A 17,448-nucleotide genomic window follows, 5' to 3' on the forward strand; every position below is an offset into this window, starting at 1 on the left:
GGTCTGACTCACAGTGTGTCTGTGTTTTATAAGGATTCATTGGTGATGTTGTAGAAGTTGTTCCTCGTCATTCAAAGAACGAAATCATCGATTTTTAGCCTCGTTTGGTTTGAGTGATAATATGAAATTTTACTCCCTTTTAATTGAAAACGTGTCGACCATGCTATTTTTTTTTTTTAATTCATTTTTCTTTTTTAAAATCTGCTCCAACCACATACATTTATCTCACGTCCCAAAAACACAGGACAAACGTAACACAGGATCACTAGAGTTTGAATTCCAGCTCACTGCACGAGTCTCATCCCGACGCCTCCATGATTAGAGTCTCGCAGGTAAAATAGAAAAAAGATGCTGATACAGTTTTTTCCTTTATGATAAAAGCAATACTGGAAAACACTGGTCCAGTGCTCGGTTCTGTCACATGTAATCCATCAACTGTGAAAACACCCTGCCCTGTTTGCAAATTGGTCTGATTGTAACGTGTCATGGCTTTCATACGACAGTGTGTCACTATTAACCATCTTTAAACGTCACTTACCCACAAAGCTAAGCCCTTACAGCTAACTTCTTAGACGTGTTTCGACTAGTCAGCGGCGAGCCTCATACAAGCTACGGTTTTACTTTCAACGTTTTACACATTGTAATTCAAAGGTCCAGACCTTTTTGACTTACAGCGGAGAACAACACATACTTGTAAATATGCATTTTCTAGGTATTTACAAACAAGAACTTTGGGAGCGCCTCAATTTTGTAGAAGCTATTAAGCTATAAAGAGGCTCTGCCCTTTTTAATTATGCAAATTCACACAAAAAAATATATAGGATAATTCTACAAGTGGATGACAACAACCCAGTTGGTATAGTTGTTGTGACATTTTCATTTCTTTGTTTTTTTTTAAAGGCGTCTGACTGATATGACAAAGAGGAGATTTGTGTTGCAGCTGTTTAAAAGATGATGATAATTTCACTGTACAATACATGTTTTTCAGTATTTGTTGCTGGATTTGTCCTGTTCCTTTCATTTCTGACCACTTTACAGCTGTACAACAATCAACATGGATTCTTTTTTTTTTTTCTTTTTTTTTAATGTGAAGACTTGTTTTTCCTTTCATGCATGTTGAGATGACCCGGCTGGTTTTTATCCCTGTTTTTATCAGTTTGTATTGATTTGTGGATTAAAAGAAAAAAGAGAAAAAAAAAAAATCTTTTGTTCAAACCTACAGAGTCAAATTTTAGTATATTATTTGATGTGTACGATAACTTGTGACATTATCAGCAAAACTATTATAATATTTTACTAACATGTCAATCAAATATGTACTGGTCATGTAAGTTCTCTTATTTGTTTTCTGCAGTTACTTAGCAGGGCTACAGCTGAGGTTGCTCCCTGGTGCGTGTTGAATTTAAAAATCTCCGGACACGCTGGTTAGGGGGGGAATCAGTTTTCGTCGTTGGCTAATCTCTGAAGTTGTGCAATACTAATATTCCACCGCTTCGTCAGCTACACTTTTATTTATTTTTGAAGCAGAAGAGATTGAGCCAAAGACATCTTAAAGGGATATTATTACGACCTTTCTTTAGCTGATTTGTTTTTAACGCTTCATTTTTGTTCTAATCAACCATCTTTATATTTCAAACATGAAGGGTAGCCTCAGATGAAGTTGGATTTGAATTGTGTTCGCCTCCTAATGTTGCACCATATGTCACCGTTTGAAGTTGATCATTTCTTGAAAACATCCTGTGTTGCCTTTTTTTAAAGAGAACGAAATGAAATCAACTTGTGTGTGTGGCACATGGAAAGGGAGCAACCTTTTGCCCAGCCAGTAGAGAGCACTGTGTTCAGCCTTCTATAGACGCCACATCTCCCGTTATCCGTTCGCTCTCCTCTGTTCTTCCCTCGCTGCAGTGAATCAATGGCACACCTGTTCTCCCAGCCCCCCCAGTCCCATTGGTTCTTCCCTCGTGGGTACAAAATAATGAATAGATATGTTTTACTCTTCTTCATTTCAATTGGTGGTGGTTATAATAAAGGATTTAGACTGTGTTTAAAAGGTTTATTTTCTTTTTTTTATTTGTTTCTCTATTAAAGTGTTTTTATTGAAACTTCTGGAATTCTATGTCTTTTTTTCTGCTTCTTCTTCTCTGCACTACAGACAATTCACAGGTGACATGGTCAGAATTGTGTTTGGGAAAATGCAGGCGATGGTGACCTTTAATCAATGTAGATTAAAAGGCATGGGCAACACTTAGCCTCATATACATACAGCACATCTAACTTTAAATGTTTTACTAGTTTAAAACCTAAAGCAGAAATTACACGTCAGATTAAACTGGTGCAGTGCTCGTTGTAAACCTGCCTGTTTGAATGCTCTGTTCTTTTGTCCTGTGTTAAAGCTCTGGAGCTACTTCAGAATTATTCCTTGTCATTCATGAGTCCTAAAAAAGCTCTGCAATATACTCTCACTTTTGTATGTGACTTTGTGTTCATCCTACCTGGTTTATCTGCAGTGCAGATTTTGCAGTTTTTCATCAAATGACACTGAATGTGCTTTATTACGGTTCACGTGTGGCTTCTGTATGTACGTTTCAGTGATTTACTTGCTGACATTTCTTCATACATTACACATCAGTTATTTCAGAGGTCTGTAAACAACCAACATAATTTCAGACTCTAGCTAAAAACTTTTCAAAATAAAAGCTCTGTAATTCAGCTCCATAAATAGCACTGCAGCAACAGAACGCGCCGTGTGCTTCTACTCGGAAGACACATTGCTTGAAAAGGTGATTGTATGGATGTTGTCATAATGGAAATCAGCACCATCATGACAACACTAATTAAAAAAATTCATTATCAAAATGATCTTGCTCTGATTTGAAGTTACAGTTTCACCCAGTTACCGTCAAATAAAGACAACGTGGAAGAAGACATTTCCAACTCGGTCCACAGTATCCTTGTGTCCAAATCAGCCAAATGCAACACTGCACTTCCTCCGGCAAATGTGAAGCTGATAAGGTGAACAGTTGTTGCGATAGTGATTTCAGACATTTCAGGCAGGAGTTTTCCAAAGCTCATCAACTTTTAATTTTCATTAAAGAACACTCCACACATTAGCTCTTATAGTTACAACTCGCTTGATTGCATGCTATGTTCAATGAAAAAGTCCAAAACATAAGAAAGACTAAGAATATAGAAAGCTCATATCAGCAGGTTTCATTAGTTTTACTAAGCGCGTTTGATTTTTTTGGGGGTTTTCTTTGTTTTCTTTGAGCAGTTCACTCTTTTTGTCAGTGAAGAATATTAGAAAAGTTAAAGTGAAATGAAAGAAACACATTTAGAAAGCAGCTCTCACTAACAGATAAACAGCTGACAGTGAGGCTGTTCACTGTGACACCTCCGCAGAAAGGTCAAATACATTAACTCCTGTATGCTCACTTACATATACATGGACAGAATGATAGCAGTTATGTCACTGGAGATACCAAGTAGAGTAAAAATAAATAGTCTGGTTTAGAGACTGACAGGACAGCAAGAGATCACATGGGGACAAACACGAGGAGCATGAATTTAAAGGTTGTGTTTTTGTTTTCGCCTCAGTCCATGGTTTGTTTGTCTGTGAGCAGGATTACTTAACAGAGTTCTACACAACTTTGTGGCAGGGTGAGACATGGGCCAAGAGAGAACCATTCAAATTTGGTGTAGGTCCAGACAAAGGGGCACATTCAGGACTTTGTTTTCACCTATTTTAACATTGTGACAAAAGTCACTTTGACATTTTCAACAATTTCCCCAAATCAAAGAATATTTATCTGTGAGTGTGGTGCAGCTTGATTGAATTGAAGGCGACTGTTGGGCCTTGGTGGAGGTATGCGCTGTACTTTTCATTTTTCGTTTTGTCCGCCTCCTGAATGATTTCACATTCTCACCTTTCTCATTGTTGAGTTCGCGAAGCTGCGACTTAACAGCATCGTCATTCATACTGTGTAACGTTATATAAAATGCATTCAAAACAACAAGTCCACTTTCTTTGGCGATTGTAGTTACACCCACCAAGGTTGTTGTGTTTTCATTGCTGTCTGTCGGTATGTCAGCAGGGTTACACAAAAACTGCTAAAACCGATTACCTTGAGAATCCAAAGAAGAAGCCATTAACCTTTTTTTACCTTCTTTAACATGGTACAATAGGGCACTAGCCTTGGAGGAGGTATGGCGGAGGGACGGCTTAGGGATGTGCTCTCCGAGTTTAAAAATATTCCACTTAATTTGCGACATTTGTTTGAGAAACTCCAGCACTTCAAGTTGCATTGATCTACTCGCAGCTGAATAATAGAGTTGTGTCATATTTGTTTGTGTGATTTGTGATCGCAGTCGATTCTGAAACAAAGTGACGTGTCTTCCTGTCACTTGAATGAAGCTAAGCTGACACTGTGATTGCATGTTTCCAACTGTCTGCACATTAGACAGTTAAAGCTGTCAACAAAAAGTAAAAGGGCTGATACGTGCACCTGCTAGAAGTGAACCTTTTCCAGCGTGATCAGTGCTGTACTGTGACTGTGTGGGTGTTTAGCATTCAGCCTGCCACACACACACACACACACACACAAACCTGCCCTGTGTTACTGCTTTGCTTAATATTCCACTTGACGTGTGCTGCAGACTTGTCTTTCTTACTGTAAGTGAGAGATCACACGAGCGACGCCATACAACGATCAGCAGCAGAAGATATGTACAGGATATCATACATAATGCAGTAAATACATGCAAACTCAAGTATCATTGTTGTCAGGCCATAACTGTTTTAACTATGTTTTCAAAATCGTATCGTCTTTCTGGCTAAAGTGTGCGTGACAGTGACAATGGGACCAAACAGGACCATGGACTCATGGCATTGAGTTGTAATTGATTAGTAATAAAAAATACAAATACATATGCAGATGATATGAGTGGAAAGGGAAGCATACTTAAAGTGTTTTCAGATATTTGTTAATACAATTTGGCCCAGATCTGATGAAGTATGAGAAACCACAGGTCTAATCTGAGCTCTGGTCTCCAACAGGAGACGAGAGCTTCGCTGGTGTTGGACAGGACCTGTGTATTGGACACATACATGCTTTAGCGCAAGCATTCAAAACTCCATTATTATTATTGTTATATGTACATATATTATATGTATATATGTTATAATTCTTGGGAGGTCAACTTCCCACGATGGCTAATGTCGAGTCTCTGTCATCACGGCTTCATGGCTGCCAGCTCTTGTTCTCAAAATGAATCCAACATCTGTACTCAAAACAAAAAGAAAGATCGTCCCGCGTTCGTCTGTCCGTGCGGCCGTCACTCCACCTGGTCCGGCTCAGCGTCCATGCACGTCTCCCACGGGTTCTGGGGCATCTGGGGCATGGAGAGGAGGAGGAGGGCGATGCCGGTGAGGAAGAGGAGGACGAAGCCGGCGCAGGCGCACGCGAAGGACCAGGCGTAGTAGTACTCGATCCAGATCGTGTCCTCGCTCTCGATCATTCGCTTCACTGACTGACGCATCACCTCCAGTGAGATGAAGAGGCAGAGGCCTGGGGGGGGGGGGGGCAGAGAGGTGAGATTCCCAAACACAGATCGCAACAGAGAAAATCTCATTTTATTGGTTAACTGAACCCACCTGCGAACGCAAAGAACATGCCGGCAGGTTTGAGGAGGTAGTCTCTGCCTTTGCCTTTACCAGTGCATGACCCGAGTAAACACAGAGAGCCCAGGATCATGAAGGCCAGACTGAAGATGGAGATGGCTGCAGCCGAGATGTTGTACTCTGGAAGGAAAGACACATCAAACATTTTGAACTCCATCAATTTTCTACTATTACTATTGTCACCGTGTCATATATTTTTGCTCACATTTATATACAGTTCATATATGTATAAATTCATCACAGTTTCCACAATCGATAAGAACATAAGTGATGAATTATTGAGACGACACATGCTCCTTTGTTTCAGACGGAGTAGAAATAAGATCCTGGATCCTTTCCCCTATTAGATGGTTTTGCACATGCAACAATTCCCTCCTAGTTTTTGGAGAAAATCCATGAAGTCCTTCGTGTCAGGTTAAAGACAGAGTCTTGCTTTAGACTTTTTAATATTATTAGTATTATTGTCAGCAAAATCCCATGACAACAGCTAAATCACAAATGTGCTAACTTGAATTTTAGTGCTGTCTCAACCTTCAGCTCCAAGCCAGTCGTTTCCTAGACAGGTCACAGATCTCTCTTTCAAGCTTAATGACATCCTGAGTGGCAAATAGACTTATTCATATCACATCACTTTTAATTATTTTGTGCACGGCAATACATTTCGTTCATTCTTTGAAGGAAGTCTCTCCTGATTGAAATGGCTTTGGACAGTGGGGCTCTAAGTCATAGAACAATCAGTCTGTGGCCGTACAGGTCTTATTAGCAGGACCGTTTCTTTCCTGGTTTTGGTCTTCTCCTGAAACTTGTTTAAAAATTCCACATCTTAACCTCACAAATACACTATATGGATGTACTGTGGTCCTTGTGCTGACAGATACAGTGTCTGTGAAACAGGAACAGCAGCTGGCTGGTTTTTCTGAGCAGAGAGGTGGATGGGATGCGAGGCCTTTGATCTGCCGCCTGTACGCCTGTGAACCGTGCCCAGGGGAGAGGGCTCCGCTTTGGGGGATAGAGGGCCTTCATCTTCTGCTGACAGGGGAGGATAGGCTGCACCCCGAGATACTGATACTGTCTCTGGAGCTCGTTGGCTAACTCGGCCTCGAACATCTGAGTTTTTCCAACACCAAAGGATAAAAATAAGGTAGACATCAAAAAGATACCACCAGTCACACAGGACCAGCTTTGTGGTTCCTCATGTCACAAAAGTCCACTCGGACAAAAAGTAGTGTAGCACTGAATTCAAATGATTGCAGTGAGCATGTGGATTTTTCAACAACAGAGCTTTGCCCCTTCATGTGTCTTTATTTTGTATTCATATATGTATATGTATACTGCATATACAGCCAGATCATACCCACGTTATGTGCATACAGGCAAGCACATGGAGGAGAATTTTGGAATTTCAAATTTCCTTTTACTTCCTCTTTTGAGTAGATTTGATACAAGACCTATTTCTAATTACCTCCACGAAAGAGCTTTTTTTCCAGCTGGAAATGAAGCCAAAACATCTCAGACACGAACGCTGCCATCGTGTGCATTTGTAGCCAGGGTCTGCGCAACAGCAATCCGGGGATGGAGCCATGGGAGCAAGATCCCGTGGATGCACACGCTCGAGCGATTGTGATTCAATCTGCACTTTGATCTGTTTGTTGGTCGGTTGGTTTGTATGTTTATGTGTTTGTACGTAAGCAAGATTCCACAAAAACAACCGAAGGCATTTCTACGACACTTGGGGGAACGATTGCAGTCTGTACAGAGATTTGATCCCATCACACCTGTTTTATCATTTTATCATCGGATGCCTGTTTGTTTTAGGATTGTTTTTAAATCTTATTGTTTACTTTTAAAGTTCTTCATGGCCTGGCCCCAGGCTGTATCTCATCTTTGAATTCCCTATTCACCTCTGCGCAGCTTGCAATCTTTAGGGCAAGGGTCTGCTGTTGTTTCCTAAATATATCTGCTGAAAACAAGGGGGGAGGGGCAGAGCGTTTGCCATCAGGTCCCTAAGGCTCTGGAATGAACTGCCTGAGGAAATGAGGCAGTCTGAGACGGTGTCTTCTTTTATATCTCGGCTAAAAACATACTTTTTTCCGTACATTCCATAATTCTCCCAATTTATCTCAATTACTATCGTCACCATTATTATTTATGTATTTTCTTCTGTATTTTAACCATTCATTTTCTTGTTGTGCAGCACTTTATACTTTGTGTTGAAAAGTGCTATTATTATTATCATTATTTGTAATAATGATAATAATAATAATGATAGTAATAATATTGTTATTATTATTTGATGGAAAGATCTGGTATGGGTCAGGAGAGAACCCATTCAATTTTGGTGTGGATCAGGGGATGGATACAGCATTTTTTACACTTTCTTTAAAGTTGCATTTTTTGCACTTTCACCATTTTCCCTGGGAATGATTTATAGATCTTGATGTAAAAAAAATCAGGCATATCAAGGGAGCTGATATCTATAAGTGTGTGTAATTTGGTGCAGCGTGATTGAATTTAAGGGGACTCTCATCTACTGAGTGCAATTCTCGTTTATGCACTGCTTCAAAAAGAGTTGTAATAAGTCACTAAACGAAATGGCACAAAACTGTTTTTGCAGACATAACATATATTATATAAGATGTTTGAAGAACCTCCAATGCCCTGTATCCGCTCATTCAAGTGTCCTTTTACCATTCTAAATTTGTAAGATTGTCATTACACTTAATTAATCTTAATTAATTAAAGGCGACAGCAGATAAGAGTCTCACTGTATAGACGGATGTGCCTGTGGTGACTTACAGTACATCTATTCTGTTCATTCAACCTTATGAACCATTATGGTTCAGACGAAGGACTCGGTCAAGAGTGAATAACACCACAGGGATCTTAGGTCAGTGCTACAATCGTTCCAGTAAACTTGCAGTGTGTTTCCCTCAAGGGTCAGCCATCAGCGCTGGATTGCTACGTGTGTGTGTGTGTGTGTGTGTGTGTGTGTGTGTGTGTGTTGAGTATGGGAGTAGTGGTACCCGATAATGCTTGTATTAGCATCTCAGAGTTTAGGATGCGGGGGTTTGTTCATGTATACGTCTATTCACATTTACACCTCAGTAATTGAGTCTGACAGTGCCCCACATGTGCTCGGCCCCCTAACGCACATTACATGGAAGGGCTGTCATACAACATGCGTGGGCTGGGCGCGGAGAGCACATGGTTAAAACAGGGTCACTGAAGACAGGAGGGATGGGATGTTATGTGTGCATAGATCATGTCTCGCTCTGATCCTAAGGCTTGGTATGTGAAACACTCGGCCTTGTGTCAGCGCTCACTGTGGATTCTGTGACCTCCCACCAACTGGTGACCCCCCAGAGGCGCAACAATCAACATGTTCCAAGTGCATTAACATATGCAACCAAATCTTCCAACATGAAATAAAAATGTCTGAGGCAGGCTACCATGATACAAACATACAAAAAATATGTCAGTAAGAGATTGTGTGAGACATTAAGTGTTATTAATTTGGACCCGTGTTGCTGCGTTGACGTTACGCCACAGATGGACAGAGGGTTGGGGAAGTTTGATGTCAGCTGACAGGTTTCGTCCTTGACAGACGGTGGGCTCCACCTGCTGTGACACCGCTGACTGCTCTGCGGTCAGCAGTGCCACATGAATGAAAATCTGAGCCCACGGAGAGCGGAGCTGCAGCAGCAGGTGAGGTCAGCTGGGAAACTGTGGTGCAGCTGTTTTGATGTTGAACTTTACACAGACTGAGACGTCCTGCTGTTCCACATTTACACAATTTATTCATAATTAATCCCTCCTTTTCTTTCAGTTTCACACATAGGATGGGATGAAGATCTGAGACATGGGGAACCAGCTTCAGAAACCTACCTTTTTGGGTTTTGTACTCAAATATCTCACTGTCCTGCCCCGGAGTGAAGTGTCCGAAGTAAGTGCAGTTTTCCTCTGTGAAAAGAAAAAAACAAAACAGGTTTAGTCAAATTAGATTATTTGATTTTGCAGCCATTTTGGGGATGAACACAATAAATATCCCTATTATCGCCTTATAAAGTCGCTATTAACACGTTAGTAAATATGACCATATTTACACCATAGACAATAAAGGTGGACGACATGACAGCTCCCCAAAATCGAATCGCCCTCTGGTGGCTGACTGCAATAAAAGTCATACATCGCCTCCTCCATGTTTGTGGATAGGACAGTGACCAAACTAAAAAGTCAAAGTACAGGTTAAACAATTTTTTCTCAAAGATTATTTTACTTATTTATTTTATTTTCACTTTAGGGGGTTCTTATCGAACTGACGTTTGCTCCAGAGTTGATTTTTATGCTATAAAAAATAGGGTAATCGGGGAATTTTTGACCATCCTCACACATTACTGTATATGCCACTATATATTATTGTATATACCTGCATGTAACATAGAGAGGGACATCAATTCTAGCCATTCATGATGTGCTGTTAGAATGGGTGACGCAAGTAGAGGAAGATATATGGGGAGGCTGTGGGAGACATCTTGCGACTTGGGTGAGACAATTGCTCATGTTACTCTCTGAGCGTTTGTATATTGTTCCACCTTCTGGTCTCCTTGATGCATCATGTCTACAATAAAAACCTTCCGCAGTTCTCCTTTCCCCAGCTTCCAGAAAACTTCCATGACAAGCTAAGACTGAATTACATTCACAATGTGTATCAGTGAGATCTTGCGACCATGGCCCCATCCCCGATCGCCATCCCCACAGTGCAGACTCTGTCTCCAAATGCACAAAATGGCAGCATTCGAATGGGGGATATGTTTTCTAGGTGGTGGGAGGAGGTGGAGACACGTCGTCCATCTTTATTTACAGTCTAGGATTTGACCATCCAGCAGATGCAGAGCAACATTATCATTCACCTGGAGACATGATTGTGTCCACCTGATGAACGTAAGTCACATATTTACTCTTATTTTTGCTCTGTTTTGGTCTCAAACAACTCCTGAGGAAGGCTCAAGGCTCCACTGCTCTGACCAGCTAGCCTCTAGATTGGACTGAATTTAAGGCAGGTCAATTCTTAAATTTCTATTTCCCTTGACAGCTAACCTGTGTTTTACAATTCAATTTTATTTCACAGAATAATCGGAAGTTGTTAATAGGTCTTTGCTCAACCTTTCCACACCTCGGTGGGAGCTCTGCCCTGCATTACCTACACTCTATGGCTTGCCTCCACCTGCTGTGGTGCACCTCGTGAATATATTTCATTTGAACAATTCACACTGTCTCACATTGTTTCCCAAGAAGTGTCTCACAAATTCACACTCCCGGGATAATATTACCACTGAACTGTTTGCGTGACATGTGATGCTGCGGGGCGTGTGACTGTCAAAGTAAAAGCAGTTAGATACCCTGTTGTTTTTATTGGGTATTAGGGGTGTTAAATCCTTTGGGATTTGCTCAAATAAAGTCAGGCTGATTTAAGGGTGTCATCAGGGTGTGGTTAGGACAGAGTTATACACTATCATGCAGTTGACAGTTGAATCCAGTTGAATCCAGTGTGGAAATAGACTTGGCGTTCTGTCATTTCGCTCAATTCATACCACACGCTTGCTGGTGGGAGGTTTAAAAATATATATGTGGTGAACACACAGAGTGGCTCAGACTTAACAACCGAGGCTTCGCTGCACACAACATGTGTTCCTGAGAGCGGAAGAATGTCCTGACATTAAAAAGAAATAACATGTAGGTTCGGAGGATCATATGTGCAGAGACCGAGAGTGAGAATATATGTAAAACACCGGACCACTATGTTACCTCATCTCATGCAAAGACAAGTGCACGTGAATGATCTTGGTTATGCTATGAGGTCTTCACTCGCATGCCTGCTCCTAATCCCCCCTTTCCATACAGTCTCACCGTGGGACATGAGCGATATGCGTTCGTGTGGAAACGAGTCGTACTGCCTGGTATCGTATCGCAGTTCGAGCTCAATGACACGTGCTGGGAGGGTTTTCCTATGTACCCATGGAAATAAGCTAAAGGGATGTCAGGAGGCCTTAACATAAAATAACACAGACATTTCAATTAATAGGCAAATACTATAAAGCATATTTTTTCCAAGCCAAGTCAATGCTCAAAGTTTATTGCTGTGGGCCCACACACACATACACACATACACACAGACACACAGACACACACAAAGTTGTTTTCATGAATGAGGACAGGGACTGGCCATCAAAAAAGAGAGAAAACACAGAGGTTGTTACTAAGCAACAAGCTCCAGTGTTTTTCACTGTAGAAGCACATACGAGCGTGTGATAGAGTCTCGTCAACTAGTTTTACTTCTGAGTAAAAACCTTGTGTTTAAAAAGGGAGGGAGAGAAATATCTTTGAACCTCACTCATTTCCCAGAACTGTTGAATATTCATGTTTTTTTTTTTTTAAATGAGAATTCTTATCCAGCTCTCAACTCTGCTTTATCCCTGTGTTGTAACACAAGACAACTCTTTCAGTAGCCTGAAACTGAGTCAGACAGGATGTTCAGTGGCCAGAGTGGTCCTTCATTGGCTAAATGCATATCTGGTTTGAGTGGAGCAGCTCAGCGCTTAGTGGAACTTGGACTGGATGCTTCAAGCTCATTGCCGTCATCAAGCAGCTTGATTCCCACATGAGAGTGTTCCCTAATTACACCTGTCTGTACGAGCTTTGAGTGCAAGCTTCGACAGAAACACGGGGACATGCTGGTGGTTATTAATTCATGTGTATTCATCTGTGGAGAGTGTGCCGACACACACACAGGCATGCACACTCTACTTGTTGTTGGTCCTCGTTCTATGAGGCTGTGCTGACAATCTCAAGCTCTGTCAAGCCTCTCTTGTTCCTAAAAGGACAATCCGTCAGCTGTCTAAAGTTCAGCTGGATTAGCAGCATCCCTGCACATTGTCGTGTCAGAGCGGTATCTTGTTTTTTGAAGTGCATTTTGTTTGACAGTTTACTTCTGACACAAGTCTGTGTTTTTTTTTAAATTGTCCCCTCCCTCGTTGTTGGCGTGTTAAAGTGTGAGTGTGTAAATAAAGCCGTGGAGGGCAGGAGAACATGAACCCGGTTGAAGTAACAGCCCGTACCAGACTCTTTAAGAAGCGGAGCGAATGCACCCACAACGAGGGCGGGATAATTTAATTTGTCAACACCACAACTGGCATTCTATTGGTTGTGAAGTTTTGAAAGACTTGTTGCACAAAACAATCCAGGTGCAGAAGGAAAAAAAGAGGAGACATTAGACACACCCATTGATGCAGCACAAGGAGAAGAGCTGAAACTGGAGTGCAGGAAATCTGTCCAAGCAACACAACAGTTTGAGAGCACGCAGGGGAGGTTTGAGTGCGAGCACATAGATTTGAGTAGAAGTGAAATCAATTAGTCCAGCTCTGAAACTGAAAGACCTCGCTCTTAAATATGAAACATAACATACCACTCAGGCTCCTTCAATTCAAGCACTCACAATCCAAATTAGGAAACTGCCGTTTTGACTCAACTACAAACCCACAATGACACACAGACATATCCCAATATGATCAAGTGTTGATGACATTACTGGGAATTTCCCATCCCCATATATAAAGCCTATCTCTGTGTTGCTATATCACTTGACTGCCTATAAAGGCAAAATACCAGTAGTTAAACTTTCTTTTTAGACTATGCATCTCATCTGTGGGGAGTGTAAAGTAACTTGAGTGGTGGGAAGCTGCAGAAAGGTCCCAATGGGAACAGTTTTTGTGAGACATCAGGTCTTAGAGCTATGCCCAACGCCTCCAGCCGGCCCCATCACTCAGAGGATTGCTTTCTTTGGCGTGAACACTAGACCCTTGCGGCTTCCACCCAAGACAGCTGAGTATTTACATGGCCTATATTTATAACTACAACGACTGCTTGCTGAGCAGTTTGGGCAATATTCAGCTGTTGGAGCACAAAGTTCAGAGTGTTTGCAATTTCTTCGAGAATCAAACACGAGGTGAGCGACATGGAGGAGCTTTGTCACACAACTGGTGAAGAGGGGATATCTGAGGTTCCTTAGTTAACAGTTTACAGCATCTCAGAAATCCAACACAGGGGGAGATGTCAGGTAGAAAAGACGGACAACATAGTGCACACAGCAGAGTAGAGTTAAGCAACTAAAACCCAAAAAAGTCCTCAGGGTGAAAAACTTATTTCTTAGAGTTTATGAGGAGAATGACATTCAGAGAGCGCATAACCCCGCCAAGGCCCAACAGGTCAAAATCTAATTTGACCAAATCCAGATATTTATTTGGATCCACCCGCATAAATAGTAGTCCGCTGAATATACCTGATTTGTTTCATCAAGATTGAGGAATTATTCTCTGAGAAATCTAGAAAAATGTTGAAAGATGTCCCGTATTGAAAACACATTCCTTGTCCAGATCTGCACCAAAACTCTTTCCTGACCCTTATTGCATCCCAACACACAAGTTATGTGGAAATCCACTCGGCTGTTTTTGTGTAATCTTGTTTACAAACCAACCAACAACCAAACGGACAGGAGTGAAAACAAAATGTCCTTGGCAGATCTGATGAGCCATGGCTGCATCATCAGTTTTTGTTGTTTGTCTTAGATCATCTCCCCATCTGCACATTGTCCACAGTCAACCTAAACAATACCTCTCTTCACCATATTTTCCAGATGAGCGTCTCACAGCAAACAGAACCTCCTCACCCACCGTTGAAGTCCTGCTTTGGATCAGAGGTTTGACAAGTCTGTGTCTGTGATAAACAATAATGTTCCTCTCCAAATACAGCCAATACAGGGCCTGGGGGAACCCCTGCAGACTCAGGGAACATCCACTACATTTACTTACAGTAAATAAAGGCTGGTGAGGTTACAGTAAACATGGAAATATATATTATAAAATTATTTATGCTTAAAGTTTGCACATAAAAGCGTTATAATTAGTATTTGCCACTAGCCACAGTCTGAAGAATTCGCTGCATGTCTGGGTGTGCTGAGCTGCGATAGTATATTCAGCACATGCCCGCCATGCTTTCACAAATGAACCACCCTCAGGCATTTCATCTGCTGCTGCAGCTCTAGTGTCTGGGATTCCCAAAAGTCAAGCAGCCACCATCAGTTAGGACATATTTTCTTTCAGCTTCATGAGTGGGACAAATTTAGGGGGGAATTCCAGCCTCATTTCTTTTAGTTACACACAGTGAATATCGGACAGTGGGGCATCGCAGATAACAGATTACCAGAACCGTTGAGTCGGCCGTCTCTCATTCTACAGACGAGTGACTCTCACCGCATTTCAGGGATGTGAGTCATTACTTGTCAGCAGCCGCTCAACATCCATTTTGCTCGACTACCGTCTGCTTTTTATTCAAGCAGCTGTACGAGCATCTGTTGTCATATTAACTTTATTTTGAGACAGTCACAGCAAAGTGAACCTTCATCAGGCCTGTGGTGAAAGAAGTATTCAGATCAGTGCCTTAAGTACTGTACTGTTAAGTGTTAGTAACAGAGTGCAAATACACTCAATTCAATATTACTGTATAACTGTTATCAGCAGCAGAACGGCTCCTTTTAGAGTTAGAGTTCTATTAAATTGTTGATGTGTTTATAAAATCTCAATCTCAAGTCCCGTGTAACCAACACTAACGATTTCTCTAAATGTATCGTGGAGTAAAAAGACAACAGTTTCCTCCAAACTGTTACTTAATGTATAGAGGTGTTGTCTTGTTTGTTTGTAAGCAAGCTGACACAAAAACAAGAGAACAGCCTTGTTGGAACGATGCCATATAGGTCAGGAAAAAAACCTTTTCAATGATGTTGCGGATTCAGATTTTTTTACTCTCTTTATTTACATTGAGATTTTGCAGTTTTCCCAGACAATATTTCATAAATCTTGATGAAAAAGAATCTGGCACATTTAGGGGAATGATATTTATGAGTGTGTGAAATTTGGTGCCGCTTGTTTGAATTTTAGGGGACTGTTGGGGCTTGGCTGTGGTATGGGCTCTACTGAGTCCACATTCTAGTTTGGGAGTGTATTGAAAAGAGCTTTGGTATTTGGGACTAACTGTAAAGATTTTTTTTTTTCAGACAGAACTCTTCTTCACAAATCCTTAATAACTGAAGTAATTATTAATTTATGTAAGTTAGTTCTGATGTATTCATTTTTATTTTTTGGTTCTTTTAAATTGCAGCTGCACAAACTCTGGTTATATCGGTAATAAATAATCATTTACCAATTTAACACCATTCCCTGTAATAAGCAACAACTTGCGTGTCTTTCCTTATAAAGAAAATTAATTTCAGTTCATCCTTCAAAACCGATCAGGAAACTATGGAGACCTGGAAATATCTAATTAAAGTAGTTCCGTATTGTACCGTGCTTGAGGAAATGCTCTCATTAAATCACTGATTAAGTTCTATTGTAATATCAGTTCACTTGTGGTGTTTGTAAATGTCTCGTGCTGGCGCCCATGTTGTGTGGAGCGTCAGTTGTCTGCAGGCTCTGCACCAGCTGGTTTTACTGAAACACGGCCACACCCTTAGAGGAGCAGCCACCTGTGGAATCAGCTGTCGTGGGGTTCTCTGGTTGGTTAAGTGCAAACCTGCAGCCTGTTGGGACCCTGTGACACATGCACGCTCGGATATCTGTGACTGACAGTCTTTACTACTGTTTGCCGAGGCGTCCTCACAAGGCCTTGCATGGATGTCACCCTGTTGTTTGACCGAAAGAGGGGCGGCGAGTACCAGCGCCCACATGACCGAGGTTCAGTGGCTGATTTGCAAACCACCACGTCGGCTTGAAAACTGATGTAATTAGAAACCATTTAAAACATGTCAATATCTGTGTTTCTGAAGTTGAATCATTCTGACTTCCTGTGGTTTCACTGCCTTAAATTTATTTCGTGACGAAAGGCCACATGCATGTGACTTAGACGGAAATTACAATGTCATATGACATGTTCGGAGTTATCTCTATTCTTAGTAGTGTCTTACCTCATGAGCACTGGGTCGGATTGCAAACACATACAGTCCCAGGCACACAATATTCCTTCAGTATGGAACGACACCCTTAGGTGCAGAGACAAAAAGGTGACATGCGCTGTTTAACTTCAGTGCTGAGATTTGCCTCTTACCTCCAGGCAGGCTGATGGGTCCGCAGCCTTGTTCCACGTTGTTTTCGGAGCTCATGTAAATGTGCTTCTTGCACAGTCTCCACAGGCCAAAGTGGGCCGCCTCACAGGTCTCATTGACTCTCTCCACCCGCGGGCTGAGCACGGCCCAGTGGTCCGTTACCACCGCTGTGAACGTGCAGGCCATACCCACCAGGAGCACGAAGATGGCAATCTTTATCTTTGTGCGCTTGTGCATGTTTCCAGGTGGTGAGATTTCTGTTCAGTGAATATTCGTCCCTCGATATATGAAAAAAAAGGGGAAAAACTTATCAAATTGTTCTGCAATGTGGACACTGGTCTGTGTCCCAGGGGCTTCTCTTCTCAGTGACCGCAGCAAGCGTCCCAGAAAGTCTCCTCTCTGCCTAAGACCAGTGTCTTCTCTCCCCCTGTCGCAAATCTGTGCCTCTGGTTCGAAGGGAAAGGGGCCAGACTGCTCCTGTCCTAGTTTCAAGTCCCCTCTTCCCTTCTCACCATGAGCGGCTGCATGCACAACTGAGGGACTACAAGTTTAGCCTTACAGCTGTTGAGGCAGATCAAGAAAGTTGATGACCAAATCAACTGTTTGCCTCGGTGGGCAATGG

The 17,448-nt window shown here is 41.7% G+C and overlaps 1 protein-coding gene across 1 annotated transcript; it reads right to left on the reverse strand.

The window, feature by feature from the left end:
• Window positions 1-3,052: 3,052 nt before the first annotated feature.
• LOC117760664 (voltage-dependent calcium channel gamma-1 subunit-like) lies at window positions 3,053-17,448 on the reverse strand. Its single transcript, XM_034583899.1, has 4 exons — window positions 16,829-17,448; window positions 9,563-9,637; window positions 5,651-5,797; window positions 3,053-5,564 (listed from the first exon to the last, which is right to left on the reverse strand). The coding sequence occupies exons 1-4, from the start codon at window positions 17,061-17,063 to the stop codon at window positions 5,332-5,334; spliced, it is 690 nt and encodes a 229-aa protein (XP_034439790.1). The 5' UTR covers window positions 17,064-17,448; the 3' UTR covers window positions 3,053-5,331.

This window comes from Hippoglossus hippoglossus, chromosome 1 (assembly GCF_009819705.1).
Source record: "Hippoglossus hippoglossus isolate fHipHip1 chromosome 1, fHipHip1.pri, whole genome shotgun sequence".
In the NCBI taxonomy this organism is placed as follows: domain Eukaryota; kingdom Metazoa; phylum Chordata; class Actinopteri; order Pleuronectiformes; family Pleuronectidae; genus Hippoglossus; species Hippoglossus hippoglossus.

Bases quoted from the DNA above. Each gene is read 5' to 3' on its own strand.
- LOC117760664 (XM_034583899.1), bottom strand. From the start codon at position 17,063: ATGCACAAGCGCACAAAGATAAAGATTGCCATCTTCGTGCTCCTGGTG. The intron at 5,798-9,562 runs GTAGGTTTCTGA...CTTTCCTTCCAG, and splicing joins TGAGTACAAAACCCAAAAAG to AGTACAACATCTCGGCTGCA. The intron at 5,565-5,650 runs GTGGGTTCAGTT...CCCCCCCCCCAG, and splicing joins CATGTTCTTTGCGTTCGCAG to GCCTCTGCCTCTTCATCTCA.